The sequence below is a fragment of the Cavia porcellus genome, unplaced genomic scaffold (genome assembly GCF_034190915.1).
Source record: "Cavia porcellus strain 051 isolate PalLab524CR breed Dunkin Hartley unplaced genomic scaffold, mCavPor4.1 scaffold_18, whole genome shotgun sequence".
NCBI classification, from domain to species: domain Eukaryota; kingdom Metazoa; phylum Chordata; class Mammalia; order Rodentia; family Caviidae; genus Cavia; species Cavia porcellus.
In genome coordinates this window covers 38,276,231-38,298,602 of record NW_026947501.1, presented here as the reverse complement: position 1 = coordinate 38,298,602, position 22,372 = coordinate 38,276,231, and the positions used below count along the sequence as shown (strand labels likewise).

The window sequence follows — 22,372 nt, the reverse complement described above, 5'->3', positions numbered from 1 at the left end:
TAGATTGTCAGTGATAAAAACTTGGTAACTGTTGGAGAAAATAAAAAATATACTCTCATTACTATGGGACAGTATTTGGCAAATTTTACTTTTAAAGATTGACCTCAAGATCATATATTTACAGTATTATTGTAACAAAAATTTAGACAGAACCTCAGTGTTCATCAGTAGGGGCTGGTTATCACTACATTAAGAGCTATACAACAAGATACCGTATTGCTGTAAAATCTATGAAAAGGCCTTTCATATACTGGTATACAGTGATTTAAAATGTATTATTCTTAGGCGCTGGGGATTTAGCTCAGTGGCATAAGTACCTGCCTTGCAGGCAGGTGGTCATGAGTTCAATCCCCGGTACCAAAAAAAATTAAAATAAAATAAAATATATTATTCTTAGAGCTGGATGTGGTGGCACATACCTGAAGTCGTACATCTCAGGAGGCTGAGATAGAATGTTTACCATGAGTTTGAGGCCAGCCTGGGCTACATAGTTCAAGATCAACCTGAATTACATAGTGAAACCCACCTCAGAAACCAAAATAAAATAAAATATATTATTTTTGAATGAACCTTAGTGTTACATATTGTGACATCTGTGTAAAAGTGGGGAGGCTGAGGCCAGTGTGCTTCTTTAGTCTAGAGGGACTTTACACAAAGTCCCTCTGGATAAATAAACAGTATCATCAGTTGCCTTTGGAGAGGGGAACTGGGTTGCTGGGGAACAGACCTTTAATAGAGACTTTACTCTACTTGTATTTAAACCTTTTGAATATCGATTTTAAATTTCAAGTTTTAACTTTAATATTTCCCATCAGATAAAGTATATTTAATTCAAAGGAGCAAAGTCAAGAAAGTATAAGATGGATAATAAAACAGGCTAAAATTATTGATGTAAATTAGTGATCTGAAACTCTAGCACTGGATTTAACTTCATATATGGAATCGGTTATTAAGCTTACTCTTCCAGTTAGCTACTTATCCATTGTTAACAGTGCCTTTGCTTGTGCCCCAAAAACCTGTTTTTACTCTGAAATGTTTAAAAATATGACCTTCAGTGGCTGTGTGTGGTGGTGCATGCCTGTAATCCCAGCATTTGGTAGTCTGAGGCAGGAGGATTGCTGTGAGCTCAAAGCCAGCCTATGCTGCATAACATATAGTGAGTCCCTAGTTTTTCCTCCCTGAGTTACAAAGTAGACTTAAAACTAGATGCAGCTCTGTTTACAGTTTTATATCACCAGCATAGAATAGGAGTGAAACACCCTTTTTTGATAAACATAGTTCAGAAATGTTGAGAATTCTGCATGTTAGGTGATAATTGAAATAACTTAAAAAACAAGTATATCTACTTTATATGTTTTAAGATGTCTTTTTTTGTCCTTTTTAAAATGTTCTAATACATTCATTAGATATTTGCCTCTAGGTTTTGGCAAATGAGCCATAAATTGCAACTAACTCTACAGTAATTTCATGTGATCATATGATATTTTATTGAAGCTAAAAATATTTTTAAAAGGAAATTTATGATTTTGTGATATTTAGGTACTTTTTTTTCCTTTTTAACAGACAGGTACTCACCATGCGGTAGAGGCTTGTCTGGAGTTTTTAGACTGAAATAGTTTTCCTGCCTCAGTCTGCTGAGTAACTGGGACTGTGACACACCACTCAGCCTGGCTTTTAGATACAGTTTCATTAAGGAACATAGAGAAAGCATTTTTCCCCTTGATTTGCTGCAATCGAGTTTTCTAAATGGTATTAACATATTTTATGCCTAGGGGTGTAGCTCAGTGGGAGAATGCTTGTCTAGCATGCATGTGCAAGGCTCTGTATTTAATTCCTAACACACACAAAAGAAATTACTTATGGATTCAATAGTATGAGTTTTTAAATTGATATAAATAATTTTAAGTTTATCAAACCTTCCCCCAAATAGTATTTAAATGCTTATTTGTTTGCTTAATTTAAGAGACCATATATTGGTTAGAAACATTTGGGTTTGTGTTTCATTTTGATTAAAACAAATTGTGAAGCATATCCTCCCCCCCATCCCGGTCATTTTGCTTTAATCATAGACTTACGTGAAGATACTTTCTGTACTTGAGCATTTACAAGATCAGTTACATTTTTTTCTAAAAGTCTTGGTTTTTAGTCTGGTGATACACTAGCATAAACTAAAACTTGACTTTTAGATGAATACTGTAGGGTTCTCTGGCTACATAGTTTACAAATGGAATACTCAGTTTTCTAGTATTAAGCTAAGCTTAGATCTTTTTCATGAGTGGATTCATATGTATTCTATGCTATATTTTAGCTAGGTTCTGGGGGTGATTTTTCAGATGTCTAAATTGCATTTACAAAGTAAACTGCATAAAATAGATATTTTATGCTATTTATTTTTTTCTGGCCAATTAAGAAACCATATAGCAAATCTCAATGATTTCAAAGAAGTAACTGTCATACATAACACTAAAAAATTGACTACTAATTGGTCAGTCTGATATCCTCTTTTTAAAATATTAAAAGTAATTTTAATGTGAGTCTTAGGGTATAAGAAGCATAGCTGTTTTTAAGAATCTATAAATATGTTTCATAGTAAATTGATCCTGAAAGTAAAATATTATGTTTAATGATAACATTTATAATAAAAATATTATATTAGCATCTCTAAAAGCTTTCCAGATTTCTTTTAAGTGTTTTGTTCTGTTCGTTTGGTTTTTAGTACTAAAGATTGAACCCAAAGCATTTTTACTTTTTAAGGCAAGCTATCACTAAGTTACCTGGGCTGGACTCAAACTTGCAGTCATCCTACCTCAAACTTCAGTCATTGTCCCAACATGCTGGGATTACAGGTGAATCTCCATGCCCATCTAACTAAAATTGGTTTTTCTGTTTTCTGCTTCTTTAGAGTTGTTTCTGTGGGAAGTTTGTCCTCCGTCCATTGCGACCATGTCGTAGATACTCTACTTCAAGGAGTTCTGGGTATGTAGTATGATTTTGTGGAACCAAGCTTTTTACGAGTGCTGCTAAGGGTGTGTGTGTGTGTGTGTGTGTGTGTGTGTGTGTGTGTTCTTTGAATATGGAAATAGCTGCCTAAAACATTTTATTAAGGAATACAGCACTACTGCTTTATTCCTGGTATTCCTTTGTGGTCTGTACCAGTGATCAATTTGTGAGATATCTCACATCACAAGAAGCGATGTATAGTACAGTAAGGGACTTTGAGAGAAAAGAAAGCAAGTTCACATTCACATAACCTTCAGTATAATACATTGTTGTACTTGTTGTGTTTTATTAGTGATTGTTGTTAGTCTCTTAACTGTGCTTAATTTGTAAATTGAACTTTACTATAGATATGTATGCATAGAAAAACATAGCATATAGAGTTTGGTACTGTTTACACTTTTAGGCATCTAATTGGAGGTCTTGGAATATAGCCCCTTACATAAGGAGGAACTACTGTACATGTACAACAGTTTTGATATAATATCTTAGGAGCACCTTCTGGAGCATTATTTATCTGTCAGTACAAATCTGGTAATTTTTTTGCTTTTTGGTAATTGTATGGCATCCAAGGCAGAACCCTGGCTCCACCAAATGCTATCTTTTATTCTGTGACAATAGATTTATATCCAGGACTCAGCATGGTATGACTTTATAAAGCTTTTGTTCTGTTTGATATTTTATTATCTTTTGTAAAGGTTTACTTTATTTTACTTACGAAATGCTTACTTAAGGAAGAATAACCTAGAAAGTTAGTGATAGTTCTTTTTTTGGGATTCAGAGTGAATATAATTATAAACATTTTTGATTTATTATTTCTATCCTCGGTACTGTCTTTTAAAAAACATATCCATAAATATTTTCTTTTGCACACATGGTAAAAATACATCAGGGAAAAGGGAAAGGTGGTATGCAGCTGTGGTAGTAAACGTGGCAGTTGTGATCTGAGTCAGTAGTAAAAGTAGTAGAAACTCCAGACCTTTCAGAGTCTTTCATTGGTCCAGGAAAGTAGGTGACAGGAGAACCAAAAACTGTAAGTGTGTTTCTCCTTTCTTTCACTTAGGGTGACTGCTGGCAAAATTGCTGGAGCTGGCCTTCTGTTTGTTGGTGGCGGTATTGGTGGCACAATTCTGTACGCCAAATGGGATTCCCATTTCCGGGAAAGTGTAGAGAAAACTATACCTTACTCTGACAAACTCTTTGAGATGGTCCTTGGTTGTGCACCTTATAATGTTCCATCGCCAAAGAAGTCGGTAAGAGTTTTAAACAGTATTTTGGTTTATTCTGTGTAATACTTTTTTTTCCTTTTTTTTTTGGTACTGGGAATCAAACTCATGACCTCACCCCTGCCAGGCAGGCATTTAGGCTGCTGAGCTAAATCTCCAGTTGTGTAATACTTTTAAATGCAAGTTGTTTTCATCTTGAAAATACTATACATGTATAATTCAGTGCAACTTGGCAGATGTATGTTGTATTCTCTTCAAATCAAACTGACAGTAATCTGTATATGTAGACTCTTGAGTCTTTGTAGGATTTCTGTCACTCAGCAGTGGGTGCTGTCAGTTAAGGCTACCTTGTGTGTTACATGAAGTAAATGAAGGAAGCATGTTTGGCAGAGGTTATCATGGTTCCTTGTGGACTATGGAGCACAGATGTAGTGGTGTGTTAGCCCATACCACTGCAGCTATCAAGTTCTGACTCAGAACACTAAAAACATAACCCAATAGTTAGTAATGGCTCCTTTAGATCATAAAACAAAGTCAAAGAATTTGCAGCCACATGCTGATTGGCTGACAGGAATATCTCCTAAGATTCCTGGAACTTTATGGATGTTCTTCAGGGTTTTTTCCTCCTCACAAGGCTTGAATATTTTTTTTAACTCACGTTACATTTGTTTTTCATTTAAACATACCTCCTTGTGAAAAACACACACACATGCACAAAAGGGTATAGATTTTGTGCTTCTTGGCATTTCTTTATTCTATGAAGATGGTCATGACCAATCAGTTCATTCTTAGAAACTACGTCAATTTTTGCTTTCCAGTATCTAACATGACCTAGATAGCAAGACTATTACAAAGATAGTGTTTGGGAAACAATGTTCTCCGACTTCCTCTCACCTTTGTCTAGCCTAACCAGACTTTTTCAGAATGTTTCTGGCTTCTCTTCTATCTACATCATTTTTTAAAAATTTTTATTTTGAAGGTAGTAAAATACAACAGGACAAGATAGAATAAAGTCAAGTGTAGTGAAAGTCATATAGAACTTCACAGCAGGTTACCGGGATAACAGTAATACGATCACAGTGTATCTCATTATCTTCACGATAGTTGTTCTTTCAATCATGTATATCAAAATAAAGTTAAATACAGAACATTATAGAACTTATCAAAACAGAATATTGAATACAGCAGTGCCATTAATCAGAATAAAGCAAAACAATAATAAAAATATTTGCCTTCAAAGAGATGGTAGAAGGAAATCCCCCCTTATTGGCTATGGTCAACCTCCCAAGAGATGCTTAGATCTCTGGTTCCCATTTGCTAACAGGGGGCAGGGGAAGTAGGGTAGGGGAAATGGGATGTTTGACTCTCACCCTGTGCACCAGTAGGCTCACTATTGCTTAGCAGAGAGGCAGACTGGTTGCTTGGTTTCCCAGCATCCTAAGATCCAACATGGCGTGGATCTCAGGAGACACTGGTGGTTCTCCCCCTGGAGGGGCCGCAGCCTGCCACACCACAGCCGCTTACCAGGGAGGGGAGCTGCTTGCTTGGTTTCCCAGTGCCCTAAGTTCCAACATGGCGCAGATCTCAGGAGACACTGGTGGTTCTCCCCCTGGAGGGGCCACAGCTTGCCACACCACAGCAGCTTACCAGGGAGGGGAGCTGCTTGCTTGGTTTCCCAGCATCCTAAGTTCCAACATGGCGCAGCTCTCAGGAGACACTGGTGGTTCTCCCCCTGGGGCAGCTGCAGCCTGCCACAGCACAGCTGCTTACCAGGGAGGGGAGCTGCTTGCCTGGTTTCCCAGCATCCTAAGTTCCAACATGGCGTGGATCTCAGGAGTAGCTGGTGATTCTTCCCCTGGGGTGGCTGCTGTTTCCTATGTCATTTATTTTTGCAGATTTTTTTTTTTTTTTTTTTTTTTGGTACTGGGGATCGAATTCATGATCTAGTACTTACCAGGCATGCGCTTATGCCGCTGAGCTAAATCCCCAGCCCATCATTTATTTTTTTATATGAACTTTAAAATGTGTATAGTGGGGCTGGGGGTTTAGCTCAGCGGCATAAGCGCGTGCCTTGCAAGCAGGCAGTCATGACTTCGATCCCTGGTACCAATAAAAAGGAAAAAGACAAAAAAAAAAAATGTGTATAGTGACTGAGGGAAACTTTTTTTTTAATGAGACAGGGTTTTGTTATGCAGTTTAGGCTGGCTTGAACTCAAGGCAATCCGCCTGCCTCAGCCTCCCAAATGCTGGAATTATAGGTGTATATACTATGCCTGGCAAAAGAGACAATTTTGCAGTTGTGTCATCAAAGAGTAGAATTGTGTGGGTTCATTCTAAAATCTTAGGTCTATTTTAAGTTGTATGACCTATGGAAAATAGCTGGAAATTGTTCCAGGAGCATGGAATCTGGATGCAGTATAGAGCAATGTACTTTCCTTCCTCAACATTATTTCAAGTGAGGGTCTTTGTAGATGAATTCTTTATCTGAGATAGCTTTGGCCTCTCCTCACTTCATTGATATCTTGCAGAATACTTTCACTTGCATAACTCGATATACCTAGTCCCTCCTACCTCAAAATTTAATAGTCCTCACAATTTGCCTTTTGTGTGTGTTTGGGGGCGGGGGCTGTATGAATCCAGAATCCAGGATACTACACATGCTAAGCATGAGTTATACCAATGAGGTATACTCCCAGCTCCCTGAATTTGCTTGCTTTTTTAAAAAAAAATGGATCACTTCATAAATTTGCATGTTATCTTTGTGCAGAGGCAAGGCTAATCTCTATCATTCCCGTTTAGTATGTGTGCTACCAACTTGAGCAACAGATTTGCTATCTTCTAATCTAGACCCATTGTTTTCTTCTACCCCCAACCAAAGTCTTTCCCATCTTCCTCCCAGATCTCTTCTCCAAGTGAATTAAGCCATCTCCATAGCAGTACTAGAGAATATTGTAAAATCGGCACTGCATGTTTTCATGATACCACTTACTGGGAACTTCTAACCTTTTGCTATTGTTTAGCCATATAGTGGAAAAGATAGAGAGACTTTAAATATTGTCCTACATGCTGAATAAAGAAAGTAAATCCAGCAGTGGTTGAATGTCAGTCTAAGAACTTGCCACGGGGTTCCTTTATTGCTACAGTTTGTCTTTTTGCCAGTTCTTCAGTTGACACATGGTGCCTGTGGCAATCAAGCTTTTATTTACTTTTCCAGTCTTTTGTTTTAGCTTTATACCTGTGGTCTTTGTTACAGATATGCCTTGTATGTACCTTTCATTCAGTCAACAAGTAAATCAAGTGGTTACTATGTTCCAGGCACTGATTTAAGTGTCTTGGTTAGTGTGTAAGCCCAGTATTTGGGAGCTGGGGCAGGACTGTTGTGAGTTCGAGATCAGCTTGGGCTGCAAAGTAAGCTCAAGGCCAGCCTCAACTGCACAGTGAGATCCTGTCTCAAAAAAAGTCTTAATTAAAGCATGGAAATAACAAAGACTTGTACCACTTTCCCCATAGTGTTCTTTTTCACAGAAATGACTTACTTTTCTTTGCTTGCTGATGTTCTCTACCAAGGCCTGCATCCTTTTGGTACACAGATCTGTGTGAACGGTCTCACCTCTGAGTTTATAATAATAGTATTTTATTTAACATTTATTTAGCCTTCTCTACTTTAGCATATTATGACCAACTTTTTACTTTCAAAAGCTGTACATTTTATTTCATGGTAACTCTTTTAGTGCCAATATGATTACTTACCATAGTTTTTTTTGGCAGCCATGAAATAAGACTTCCCTAAATGAATGCAAATGTTATATTTTTATATGGAACTTAATAAGATATAAAATGTTATTTCTTTTAAATATATGTCCTTTTGCTCAGTTTCTACTAAATGCTTATATTTGAGAGAAATGATCTTTTTATGTATACACACATTTATAACTCTAGTTACAATACTAATGGATTTTTCTAGTGGGTGAAGAACCAGATAAGATGATTTTAAAGTTGATACTGAAGAATTAATGATGTGTAAAACTAGCCAAGATAATTTTGAAAAAGTGTTGGGATTGGGAGGGGTCACAAGAGACAACAGATACCAATTTTATAATAATGCTACTTTTAGTAAGATTTTGACAGAAATAAAAGAGAAAAACTGGATTTGGAAACGGATCATACATATATATTTTATGAGAATATAAATTGCTAGAACTTTATGTAAAAAATGATCTGTTAATGTCTGATAAAACTATACAACCCTAGGCTGTATAGTATAGCTCAGTAGTAGAGTGCTTGCCCCCCATGGGTGAGGTCCTGGATTCAGTCCTTACCATTGCAGAAAAAGGAAAGGAAGGAAGGAAAGAAAAAATGTAGTGCTAAAATATGGGTTCTTCCAGTAAAAATTTTGGACTTCATTTTTCTAGTAACAGTGGCTTCTCGTACTACAATTAGTAAAATGCATGTTGATAACTTTATGTTAAAAGTCCTAGCTTTTTTTTTTTGGTACCAGGGATTAAACTCATGACCTCACACTTGCCAGGCAGGTGCTTGTGCCACTGAGCTAAATTGGCCAAAGTCTGAGTTTTAAAAAGTATTACTGTATACTGCCTTTAAAAAAAATGTTATTGTGTCTTAATGTTACATGTTTTTATTTACAAAGATTCCGTCCGGTCCATTAAAAATCTCTAGTGTATCAGAGGTAATGAAAGAATCTAAACAGCCTGCCTCACAACTCCAAAAACAGAAAGGAGACACAACAGCTTCAACAACAGGTAATCATATCAGAACCATTCTTTTAACATCATAGGCAAGGAATCATTCTAATGCACTTGAACCCACAGTAAAGAGGAGGAGCTGTCTCTGTGAAGGACTGTTCTGGTCCTCAGCTCATCCCCTGGGGAAATAGTATTTTCACCTGTCCTTGTGGGTCTCGTTTTAGGGGTTGAGTGGGACACGGAGCTGGGCTTTTTGTAAGTAGCAGTTGAGGGTAGCAGCAAGACTTTCCCAGACTCTTTTTATTCCACCTTTTTTACTAGTTTTTTCCTCCTTTCTTCTTTCTTAATAGTGAAAGTGTTTTTGTATGTTCCTACCCTAGGTTATGGCACCTGCCTAACTGTTCAGGTTGAACTTGAACTTGTGTTTATCTTTTGTTATTTTTGTCTTTGATTAAATCTCCTGACTTGCATTCAGCACATATTCAGCCAATGTCTGTTACCTGTGTCAGACATTCACTGGGGACCTAACAATACAAAACAGTTTTTTAAAAACTGCTGCCCGGGGGTTTAGCTCAGCAGCGGAAGTGCCTGCGTGGCAAATGTGAGGTCATGAGTTCGGTCCCCGGCACCAAAAAACAAAACAAACAAAAAACTCTCTGCTAATACTCCTTGGTGGGACGAAGCAGGGACATCATGTAAAAATAAGTAAAATGAATATAGGATATCAGATGGTGTGGGAGGGAATATTGCAGTTTTACATGGAGTAGATAAGGAAACTTTGCCCAGCATTTGAACAAATCCTAGAAAGAGAGAATGGAGTAAGTCATGCAAAAGGCTGGTAGGACCGAGGATCCCAGCCGATGGATTACTTAGTGCAAAAGCGTAGGATGTTGGAGCAGAGTACAACTAAAGCTAGGGTGGAGTGAAGGAGGAGGAGAACAGTGGCAGATGTGGTCAGAGGGAGTGGAGAGCATGCCGTGGCAGTCCTTGAAAGAATTTTGTTTTATATTCTGAGTGGTACTGGGCCAAGAGAGGCAGCGGACTTTTGTTTTAATGAGATCACTGATTGTTGCCAGTAGATAAAAGACAAAAGGCAGAAGCAGGTAATGGGTGTTGTGATAATCCAAACTTGTCTCTTAAATGGCACCGTCAGTTTCCTTGTTACCTCCCCCCATTTCATCTCCACAGTTGTCTTTGTCTTCATCAACACTTGTGCTTATAAATTTGTAAGCTCTTGACTTTTAACCTTCTTTTTAAAAAGATGGTATTAAATGATTTTTTTAAAGCAAGTTCTAGTCTTTGTATATTTACCATCTTCACTGTGAACTTTGTTTTAAAGCTTTCATTTCTGCTCACATGTCTTCTTTCATCAGCACAATTAAAAATTTTTTAGTTTCTTTCTTTTGCATATCTTCTTACTGGTGCTGTTTTTCCTTTGTTATTCTTTTTCCATGTTATATAAATCTAATGTCTACTTCATGAACATTAAGATTAAGCACTGTTAACTTAAAGTCTTGCATGAGCTTAACAGGGGTTAAGATACAGAAGATGCTTATAACACTTCTTTTGCTTGTGCTTTCCCCACCATTGTTTATATGTGTTTGCAAATGCAGTGGACAGTGTTCTGTTTGTGTGCTTCTCAAACATGTCATGGTGCATGTATTTGTGTTTCTAAGTAGTCAGGTGTGAAGTGGACAGTACCTGTAGATTCTTGTGTTTTTGTTAACCAAGGAAAGTATCATACCATGAGTAACATATATTTGTAGCACCTACAGAGGCAGCTCAAATTATTTCTGCAGCAGGTGATACACTTTCGGTCCCAGCCCCTGTGGTTCAACATGAGGAGTCTATAAAAGCTGATCGCCCTGAAGTTGGAGGAAAACCCACACCTGTAACTTCAGGTAGTTGAATTACCGTATTTACATTTGTTGTATTACAGGTGGTATGCTCAGCCACACTAGTTAATGCCCAGGGCAGTGATGGCAAACCTTTGGAATGTGCGCCATATCAGACTGTATGTATCACTGAAACCTCTAAAAGATTTGCCGTCACTGGCCTAGGTAGTACTTAGATACAATGTGTAAGTACACATACATTTATTCTGGTTTTAAGTCTTCAGGTTTGCTTCAGAAGTTTATAAAATTTATGTCTGAGTAAATCTTTTCAAAGAGTTTAACAGCTGATCCTTTATTCCTTCATTTTGGAATCATTATGAGTGATGATGTGGTTTTAGAATCTTTAACAGCAGAATGATCTGTGTTGATGTAACAGATTATGTTCCTGTTAGCTGTTAAAATTTTGTGCTGAAATTTGATTTCCTCTTATTTATAGAGGAAGCATCCTCATCCTCTATAAGGGAACGACCGCCTGAAGAAGTTGCAGCTCGCCTTGCACAACAGGAAAAACAAGAACAAGTTAAGATTGAGTGTATGTAAATCAAACAGCTTCTTTAGTCCTTCTGGTCATCTCAGCTACTCCCTTAAACCATTAGGACAAGTGTCTGTCTTCTATCAGCTGACTGTTGCTCTTATTTCTTTAGTGTTGTCGCTCTGCTCATTATCATCACATCATTTTTATTCTTTCCATCTGAACTACTTTTACCTAGGTGACAAGCACTGCTCGTGCTGCACAGTTGATGAACATTCCACGTAATGCATACACTTTCTCTATTATTCTAATATGGTAGCACTGAAAAGTCTTTATGGGAAACAGAGTCTGTGGGGACAGAGATTGAGTTGTTTTCGTTTTAGTGTCTTACTCTTGTAAATTTATCTGTGCAAGTCCCATGGCGCACAGGCTGATTCACCACCAGCCTCTGGTTTCTCCTCTACTGGTGGTCTTATCTGACATTGGTGAGAGATTAAGTATTCCTCATCTTGCTGGTTTTCAGCTAACAAGCATATGCCTGTTCTAGAGATGGTGTAGTGTAGTGTATACTTTCTGTTTTAAATTATGAATGATTTGTCTTGTCTCTCAAAGGAACATTACTTATATTTGTCTGTCTTTTTGCCTTGAGTGGCTCCTGTGTCCTACAGTGTAATGGTTCTACCTACTCTGAGGGGCAACTGTTGCTAGAAAAGTATGAAAGGGTGTAGGGGACAGACTGCTGTAATTGAAGGGCACTATTTTCGCTCTAATTTGGGGTATCTTGTTTTTGGGGGGTTTTGAGTATCTTTCAATGTGTTTTTTTCTTTTTGTTTTTACTTTTCTCCCTTTATCATGTGCACACCTTGAATTAACTTACAACTTTGAGTTGGGTATGTCTGCTGGTTTATTTGCCCCTCTCTTCGGTACAGTTCTTTCATGTGATTTTGACTGTTTTCTTCTAAACTTTACTTTGAAAAGATACGTTTGTAGTAATTTTTATTGAATGTCAGAATCCAGTGACCAGACCTCTGGGGAGGTGAGGCAGCAGGTTGCCTGCCAGCGGTGCACTTTCAGTGGGCTCTGTAAAGTGGCTCTCTACTGTTTGCACTTGGATGTCCAGCATTGTCACAGCAAGTCACAGGACCCAAGTGTCATCACTCTCCCTTCTTTGCCTCTTGCTTTCTTTATACCCTTCTCTAAATCTCAGTCTCACCCTAATGACTTGGTATTTTGCTATTTTTAGCTTTCTCCTCACTGTGCCACAGGGCGCCAGGTGTGTTTCAGCAAGATTCCATTTTCTCATCTTTAATTTAGGCTTCTTGTGCTCAAACTCAACTTTTGTTTTTGTCTGACCTATTAAACATTCCCTGTTTTGGTCTTCTCTATAGCAATAATTTTTTAAATTGGTATTTCTATTTGCAGATTTTCTTCAAATGACAGTATTTTTCATTTTGGTATGCTATCCCAGAAATGATCGCTTTCTTAATTTTTAAAAACATTTTGATGTTTCTTTCTGTTATTTTTTAAATAGTATGGTGTAATGTAATCATAATAGGAGGCAACCCTTTAAACTTTGGCGTCTGTATTTCTTGAGTTCTTTTGTGGAAAAATTTTCCCCATTCAGTTGCCTTAGCATCTCTCTTGGTATGTTTTTTTGTTTGTTTGGGGTTTTTTGTCCTTTTCTTTCTTGATCCTTTATTCCCTGTTTCTGAGTATGACATTTTGCTGTGGGTTTTCTTTCTTACTAAAGAGTTAAAATTGGACACCTCTTTCTTTTTCCTAGAGTGAGTCTGTGTGATTATTACTTGAAATGAAAAAGTTCTATTTGAAATGTCTTCTTTAAGCGTTTTTGTTCTTTGAGAAACTGAAAACACTTCACTGGAAAAATTCAAATATTTATAAAAGTATTGTAATGAACCCTGACAGGTGAAACATCCAGATACAGCTATTATTAATATTTTACCAATCAGACCTTGGTTCCTGACGGCTCTTAAACTCAGCAAATTTGGCACTGAACAGTTTTTGGCACATTTCGTCCTGATGTTCACATTAAAGCTCAAGCTAGAAATTGTCTGTGTCAGTTGTTTCCTGACACAGACAATGCCCTTTCCATCCAAAACATGTGTGATACTCATGCCTCCTGGAACCACTTGACAATGAGTACTGAAGCCCCACTGGACTTTAAAGTGAACTTTGATTCCCTAATTTTGGGTTCGGTATACTTTTTATTTTAAGGTTTTAGGAAAATGCAGTGGAGGATTTGGTAAGAAAAGAAGTTTGAAGTATAAAATGTTCTTTTTTTTGTTTTCTAGCTCTAGCTAAGAGCTTAGAAGATGCCCTGAGCCAAACTGCTTCCATCACTCTGCAGGCTATTGCAGCTCAGAACACTGCAGTTCAGGCTGTCAATGCCCACTCCAATGTACTGAAAGAAGCCATGGACAATTCTGAGGTGAGCCAAGGAGGAATGAGACCATTTTTTAGGCTTTTAGTTTTTGTGATGCTGAAAATTGAACTCGGGGCCTCACACATGATAAATAGATGTTCTCCTACTTGGTCTGATGGAGAAATGATTATTTAAAGAAAGAATGCCAATGAGAATGCCAGTGTAATCATTGTTATTAGAGATGACCAAAGAGCAGACAACATATGGTAGGTGAGAAGAAGACAAAAGGCAAGTTTCAGCACAAACTACACTCTCAGCCCCTTTTTAAAATTTGAGACAGGGTCTCACTGAGTTGTCCAGATTGGTATTGAACAGAATCCCTGCCTCAGCCTCCCCAAAAGCTAGGATTAAAAGAATGCACCAACTGTTGTAGCTGCCTAGAAGCTGTAAGCTTTGAAAACTTAAAAGAAAATTCTATTGTATTTAAAATTCAAGAAAAAAAATGTTCATGGCAGAGTTCAGTCAGTCAACAAAGTGGAAACTGCACAGGATATTGAGGAGTGAGAATCAAACCCATAGACAGATGCCTTTCAGCAGGACATGGTTTGGAAGCTCTAAATGTCCATGAGAGTGTTTTGGTGTAGGCAACGTAATAAAAAGATATTTCCTTTTTCCAGTGGGTATATACTGTGTCATGCATGTCATGTGGATTAGATGATGCAAAATTTATTATAATCCAGATTTTACTACTAAAGGACAGTTTATGATAATTGTTAACTTACGATTAAGGAGCGTTAGTTAATGTTACAAAATAGAAAAATGTGTAAACACATTTACTAAATGTTAAAAATGGCTTCCAATTTCTGTTTTTTCTAGTAAAAAGCCAGGTGCACACAGAATCTGTAATAGAGTATGTATACCAAATTACTTTTTCAAACCATGTTTAGGTTTGTTTTTTGTGGAAGGACAGGTATGAAGGATGATGCTTATGGACTTCCTTGCGCATAATTGTGTGGCTTAGTTATGAATTCCTACTCTGGAAAAATAGCATACATAATTTTTTACCTTTGAATTTAATATCACACATTTCCACATTAATCTTGTTGGCCTATCTATGAAAATAATAGAGATTAGTCATGTTTACATAATTAAATTTATTTGTTTAGATTGCTGGTGAGAAGAAGTCTGCTCAGTGGCGCACAGTAGAGGGTGCCTTGAAGGAGCGCAGAAAGGCCGTAGATGAAGCTGCTGATGCCCTTCTCAAAGCCAAGTAATTACTCATGGACTTTAACAAGTAATTAGGGCTCCTGGTACTTTCTCTGGGCTGGGTTTTCTTTGTATACTACTCTTTGTGTAGAGTGAACACAAGAAACCCTTCCCTCTCTTTTCCACTTGTGCTCTGAACTGGTAGCAAGCAGGAGCACACAAGTTTAGAAAGAGAGGAAATGAAACAATTAAGCTAAAGTATATTTGGCCAAAATTAATGTAAAGATCTTATATACAAATCAGATCTGCTTTGGATATTGCTTCAGTGACATGTCCATACATGTTTCCTGCGATTCTACTATAATATCTAGATTTTATTTGGATGGTTTGGCAGTCTTATCAGAATTTAGAAAATGCCCCAATCTGTTTTCTTTATCTAGCCTGATGTAGTATCTTTAAGTACTGAATTTGTTTGTGCTAAATACAGTAGTGATTCTTAATCACAGTGCTCCCCAAGACCCAGGTATTTATTTTTCAGTGAGGTTCTTGACCCTGTCCCTTTCTTTTACCTTAAATTTTCTTTCAGTGGCAGGGGGATAAGCCTAATCCTTGCTATTAAGGGAGTGCTCAGCAAGTGGCAGGCATGGTGCCCAGTAACTTTCAAAAGATACGTTTGTCCTCGCATAGGCTGCTTGCAGCAAATGAGAGGCTGACCTAGGAGTTGGGTCCAGGTCTGTCTGGTTCTGAAGTACAGCCATTTTCACACACCACTGTGCCTCTCTGGTGCATTCTAGTAAGTCTAACTTCTCCTAATTGACCTGTTCTTACCATTCATAAGAAAAGCTTCTCTGCCTATTGACCAAAAAGCATTAATTTTTTCCAAGTTATATTTCTTTTGTATGCTTTTTACATGTTGTACTAATCTCACAACTCTTTAATAATGTTAGAAAGGAACAGTACTAAATATTTATTTCATTACTGGTTTTCAGAGAAGAGTTAGAGAAGATGAAGAATGTAATTGAAAATGCAAAGAAAAAAGAGATTGCTGGGTCCAAACCTTATATAACAGCTGCAGAGGGGACACTTCACGGCATGATAGTTGATCTGGATAATGTGGTCAAAAAGGTGCGTTCCTTAAGTGTTTACAGTGTTACCTATATATCTGTATATTCCTGTATATAGATGTACACATATACAAATAGATACTGTATGTGTGTGCATGTAGGTGACACATACCATACTGTGCAATGAACCCAGGATCTCAAGAGTTGTCCAGACTGGCCTCAAACCTGCAGTTCTCCTGCCTTAGCCTCAGGAGTAGCTGGATTACTGACCTGTACCACTGTACCTGGCTTAATATTGTACATTTTCAAATATTCTTCCATCAAAAAATTTCAAGAATTCAGGAAAAAGATTTCTACTGTCTCTTCCCTTTTCCCCTGCAAAGAATATTAGTTACTGTTTTTAAAAACTTACCTTGGATTCCAAATTGATTGTTTGGTATTGTTGATATTTCCTGTAATTGATAACATTTTTGTTCATGGTATTGTCATTTATGAAAATCCCTGCCAGGTACACACACTTATAATCCCGGCAGTCAGGAAGATGGGGGCAGAAGGTTTTCCGCAAGTTTGAGGTCGGTCTGGGCTACATAGTAAGTTTAGGGCAGTCAGTCTGGACTCCATATAGCAAGATCTGGACCAAAAAAAGAAAACCCAGAAACAAAAGGTAAATTTCTCTCTTGTAGCATATCTCAGTCTGTACTTGTGTGAACTATGTGGGTGATTTTTTGGGGCGCAGAGAAAAGGAAGTGGGACACAGTGAGACTAGAGAGGACCTGTCCCTGCCATTTGAATGGTAATGTGAAAGACAAGCTTTATGTTCCTTTTTTTGAGTTTCAGATTTTTCACAAATTTAATTTTAATTTTCTTTTATTGTAGTACTCAGGATTAAACTCCGGATTTCACACTGAGGGTTTTACTAGATTGCCCAGGCTGGACTCAAACTTGGGACACTTTTGCCTCAGCCTCCCAGAGTGATGGGATTATAGGTGTTTGCTACCATATCTGGCTTTTATTTTTAAATGAAATTGGAGCTTGGCTATAGTCTGTTAGCCTTTATTTTATTTGTGGTGTTAGGGCCAAATCCTAAGCCTTTGTGAATGAAGCTAGGTGAAAATGCTACCACTGAGTTATGCAATTGACTCCTGAGTTTCAGATTTGTATGTATTATTGACATCAATAAAGGAATATTCTGTTCTTGAAGTTTATAGTTAGTTTTGTTCAGTTTAACCATCTACTATTTGTATTTGGTCAGGTCCAAGCAGCTCAGTCTGAGGCTAAAGTTGTATCTCAGTATCACGAGTTAGTGGTGCAAGCCCGAGATGACTTTAAACGAGAATTGGATAGTATCACTCCAGAGGTCCTGCCTGGGTGGAAAGGAATGAGTAAGTACAATTCATGTGTTAGCATTTTCCTTTTGGCAGTTTTTAGCAATTAATCAGCTAATCTAAAATCTGCTTGAGATCCATTTATCATACCTAGATCCCCTCTGGCATTTATCATTTGTTTCAGAGTTTGATTTCCACCAGAGTTGTGTAGGTGATACACTTGTTACAGTACTCCTGTAGTTTGAAACATGGTGAACATAGTTGCAGCCGGTGTTTAATTCCATACTTCATAACTAATTCTGTAATCCTTGATTCTCATTGTAGTCTCTCCAGATGAGTGACAGTGACATTATAACTTTCATTATGTTAAACTATTTCATTCAGATATAAGATTATTCAAAACCTTTGGTTCTTACAAATCGTTGGTAGTGAATTACTTAGGACACACTTTTTGATTGCTCTCTGATAGTAACAGGTTAAGAATTCACCTAGGGATCCTGATTCTTCACAAGGATAGAAATCAGCTGTAGGATTCTCTCCTTGCAAAAATTCCCTGCAGGAAACATTGCTGGTGAAATAGTTACATGGTGTACTTGCAGGGAGAAAAGTGTGTGCTGTAAATTAAGAAATTATATTCTTACTGGCACACCTTGGAGACACAGCCTGGGTGGAAAGGGATGCAAGTAGCATGGGCCTGGGACAGAGGCCAGAGATGCTGCCAGGCATCCTGCAGTGCATAGCAAAGAACTATCTGGCTCAGAACGTCAGTACTACCAAGGAGAAGCCCTGTGGTAAAGAACTGTGTCATGTAGAAAGTGAAAATGTCCTGCAATGCAGTCTCTTGAATTGTTTTTTAAGCAACTGCTATTTAATTTTTCATTTTTTAAAGTAGAGGATACAGTCACATGATACAAATTAGAAAGGCGTAGATGATGTTGGTGCAGTTTCCGTTTCACTCCTGCCCATAGCTGTGCAGTTTTCCTCTCCAGGTTTGGTCACTGTTGCTGATTTGCTGTGTACCTCTGGAGATATTTTTTTAAATTGTCTTTGTTAGTATGTGTTTGTGATTAAGAAGTGTTATATACATGTCCTGACTCCACATACGGATTGTAAACATGTACCACAAACACATACTAACAAAGACAATTTAAAAATACGAATTTGCACAGAAAAAGATTAATTTCTTAGTATTTGAAATGTTAGAAAGTTGTCTGATAACAGCACTGTGACAGTGAAATACTCCATGAATTCATGCACATGAGAAGGATAAAAGAAAATTGTAATTTGTATAAGGAAAACTAAGTTGATTACTTTGGTGAAATAAAAATGAGCCACTTGTAGCCCAAATTTTAACACCAGTCATTCTTTTGGCTTCTAAAATGTTGCAATTTATCTTGGTATTATTGCCTTACAATCCTTCTACATGTTAGGAAATAAATTATTATTTTTGTTTTCAGTATTAAAATATCTCTTCCAGGTTTGTTTGTGGTTTCTTCTTGTTTACTTTTGGGTGTTTCTGTTTAATGATAAGTGACTTAAGTATGTACATTCCTTTTTTTCAAACTGTTCTTCTTTCTTTGTAGGTGTGTCTGACCTAGGTGAGTAATTAATTTACGTTTAAAGGATATGTTTTTGTTTCAAAATATCAGACTTTCACTGAGTGTGGTGTTTCAATGCCTGTTACCTCAGCTACTTCAGAGGCTGAGGCAAGAGGATCCCAAGTTCAAGGCCAGCCTGGGCATGTTAGGAGACTCTCGACTGTCTCAGAATGAAATAAGAAGGGCTGAGGATGTAGCTCAGTGGTAGATTATTTGTCTAGTGTATTTCTGACTTTTTTTTTCTGATTCTTACATTAAGTCACAATATCAAATAGAATTATGTGCAATGGGTTAAATCTGAATTGAATATTTGTGGTATACATATATTATCAGGAAATGTTTAAAGTGACTGGAAGCTTAACATGTGTGCCTCTGTGTGTATGTGTCTACATATGATTTTTTTTTCTTTTGAGACAGGTCTTGTTATGCAGTTCAGGCTGGCCTTGTATTCATTATGTATCTCAGAACTCCTGCCTCAGCCTCCTGAGTGCTGGGATAATAGGCATGTGCCACCATGCCTGGCTTTGTGATCTTTATTCAAGATATTATTTTGAAGAATTTCACACCATAAAAAATAGAGAAAAAACTATAATGAAAGCCCATGGACCCAGCAGTTACCAACTCACTTATTGTCAGTTTTGTCTACGCACCCTCTCCTACCTTAAGTTAAGACCTCAGATATACCCTTTCACTTGTAAATACTTTTAGGTTTTTCATTTGTTTTTGTTATTCTGGTGATTAAACCCAGTGGTGCTCTCTATGCTGTGAGAGAGTCTTGCTAAAACTCCCCAGGCTGCCTCCAAGTTTCAGTCCTCTTGCTTCAGCCTACCAAGAGTAGGTAGGATCATAGGTATGTAGCCATGCTTGGCTACTTTTTGTTGTTGTTGTTGTTCCAGGAATTGAACTCAGGATCTTGCAGTTGCCAGGCAGGTGGTGTGCAACTGAGCTATATCCCCAGCCCAGCTACTTTTTAATAATTCTTCAATCAAAATCTATTCAGCATTCCGATAACTCATTTGTTTCATAGAATGAGGTTTTACGTAAATCAGTATCTGGAGACTTTCCATACATCAAATTTATTCAAGGAATGTCTTGTGCTTTATGTTTGCTTTTCACCTTATTTATTGAAAAATAGAGCCATTTTATCATTAGAATTATATGTGCTATGTATTTTGCTGTTGAAACTGTAATTCTTAATTTGTGTTGTACATTAAAATACTTACAGACTATAAAATTTTAAAAGAAACAACAAAATTCCAGCTGGGTGTGATAACATATGTCTGTAATCCCAACACTCAGGAAACTGAGGCAGGAAGATTAAGAGGCCCATCTAAGCAACATAGGAAGGCCCTGTTTCAAACAACAAATCAATATAACATGGATTTAAGCCTAAATGAGAATCTTTAGGCAGGAATATTTTTAAAAACTATACAATTGGGTGGTTCTGGATGCTAATTACTATCCTAGATAGTATATATTTAAGAAAAGCAACAAACTTGTTAGGAAAGGCTTTGAGAAAATTTTAATTTGTTTCAGGTTTTAGCAGGAAATAATCCAAGTGGATGCCTGTTGTGACTAATCAGTTAGGCATGATGTAAAATATAGAAGTTTTTATATGCTTTGTCTTTAAGGCAAAAGTGCAGTAAATTAGAAAGGCAATTTAGAATATGTTTAGATTAGAAGTACTCATTTCAGTTCCTGGACAACAACTAATTATATGGTGCCTCAAGCCCACCTATATTACTTTGCTTGGGACTGAACAACCTTAGTCCTTAGATACTAGCTATTAATTTCTGATTGAACTAGAGAATTACAATCTTTCTTCATGTTAGGTACTTTTTGCTTTTATTTAACCATATAAATCACAATCCAGTGAAGCAGATTCTTTTGTAGGAGTATAATTTCAGGGAAGTCATTAACTTTTTGATGTGGTTATCTGTTTAGCGGACAAGCTGTCTACTGATGACCTGAACTCCCTGATTGCTCACGCACATCGCCGCATTGACCAGCTAAACAGAGAGCTAGCAGAACAGAAAGCCACAGAGAAGCAGCACATTGCATTAGCCTTGGAAAAACAAAAGCTGGAAGAAAAGCGGGCATTTGACTCTGCAGTGGCGAAAGCATTAGAACATCATAGAAGTGAAGTACAGGCTGAGCAGGACAGAAAGGTAGAAGAAACGAGAATCATCGCCTAACATTTAAAATGACTAACTTGATTGCCATCCTCTAGACATCTACTGTTATCTGCTGTTGGCCACTGACCTCAGAATACTAGCTGTACACTGTGCCAATCCTGTTTTCCTAGTCAGAACTTTTAGGGAAGTTGCAGATGCAAAGGTGTGAAAAGTCATAAGCTGGTAGTACCCAGGATTATCTAGCTCATCTTGCCCAGAACAACCTCTGTCTTCTAAAGCATGTTGAAATAATCTCTGCTGAATTCTGAACATATTTTATTTCTGCCAGCGTTTTTAAACAGTAGTCGTTAAACACGGTTGAAGTAGCTCTGTTACATATCTCTTTGGGCACGTCATATATTGAACGTGGCATCCACGGGCTGATTTAGGAAGGCGACTACTCATCTCACCTTCAAAGGCTCTTTTCAGACTCCCAGACCCTGCACATGCCTGACTTTTCTCTACGTTTGTGCCCACTCCTTTGCCTCCCCTGGCTTGCCTGGCATTGGTTCAGAAACATTTTCTCCATCTAAACTGTTTCCAAGTGTTCTTTTTCTGGTGCATTGGCTTTGGGATTTAAATACTAACTGTACCTGTTAAATTTTCTAGCTCTGTCCTCTGCTTTGACTTCAGGTTCCTAACGAGCAGCTTCTTTCATATTCCAGTTGGATATTTAGTACTCATTGTAAATTTAACATTTCTTGATTCTCCTATAATAGATTGTGGTTCATAATAGATAATGTATGCATGTGCATGACACATTGTAGGGGATCCACACTGCTGTCATTACGGTCTTACTAGACTTTTCCTTTTCCTACAATGTATGTGGAGGATTGAGGGCTAATCACTGGGGTGCTTGGTTTCACAGGTGGAGGAAGTCAGAGATGCCATGGAGAATGAGATGAGAACCCAGCTTCGCCGACAGGCAGCTGCCCACACTGATCACTTACGAGATGTCCTTAGAGTGCAAGAACAAGAGCTGAAGTATGAATTTGAACAGGTAAGGACTGGTTGTAAGCCTGAACCTCCCTGTTTTTAACAGGCTCTCCTTTCCTATCTTTTCTTTGTGGCCTGCTGAGAATCAATCCCAGGGTCTCTCACACATGCTCCATGGGTACTCTGCCACTGAGCTACATCCCGCTTTCTTTTGGTACATGTTTGTAGTACACAACGAATCTTGATTGTTTTTAGTCCCCCTTTCATCCTTCCCCCTCCCTTCTTCTCTAGGTCCCACTCTCATTTGCAAATGATTTTTCTTCTTGTTTCCTATAGTCTTTTACTTTGTTTTTCAATTTGTTTTTACTTTTAGGTTTCTCATATAAGAGAAGT

At 37.6% G+C, this 22,372-nt stretch overlaps 1 protein-coding gene and 1 pseudogene across 15 annotated transcripts in view; one reads left to right on the top strand and one right to left on the bottom strand.

The window, feature by feature from the left end:
• Immt (inner membrane mitochondrial protein) overlaps positions 1–22,372 on the top strand; it is a 35,066-nt gene that overhangs the window by 9,411 nt on the left and 3,283 nt on the right. For 2 of the 15 annotated variants that reach the window (XM_063229667.1, XM_063229679.1), the window contains 12 exons: positions 2,903–2,976; positions 4,061–4,250; positions 8,872–8,983; positions 10,693–10,827; positions 11,258–11,353; positions 13,606–13,742; positions 14,843–14,946; positions 15,872–16,007; positions 17,199–17,328; positions 18,855–18,869; positions 20,814–21,037; positions 21,912–22,043. In XM_063229667.1, the coding sequence (XP_063085737.1) occupies positions 2,903–2,976; positions 4,061–4,250; positions 8,872–8,983; positions 10,693–10,827; positions 11,258–11,353; positions 13,606–13,742; positions 14,843–14,946; positions 15,872–16,007; positions 17,199–17,328; positions 18,855–18,869; positions 20,814–21,037; positions 21,912–22,043 (1,485 nt within the window). Of the gene's footprint in view, positions 1–2,902; positions 2,977–4,060; positions 4,251–8,871; positions 8,984–10,692; positions 10,828–11,257; positions 11,362–13,605; positions 13,743–14,842; positions 14,947–15,871; positions 16,008–17,198; positions 17,329–18,854; positions 18,870–20,813; positions 21,038–21,911; positions 22,044–22,372 lie in introns of those variants that run through there. The other 13 variants (XM_063229670.1, XM_063229669.1, XM_063229676.1 and 10 more) reach the window with 13 other exon arrangements.
• LOC111756582 (U6 spliceosomal RNA) lies at positions 6,946–7,046 on the bottom strand (annotated as a pseudogene).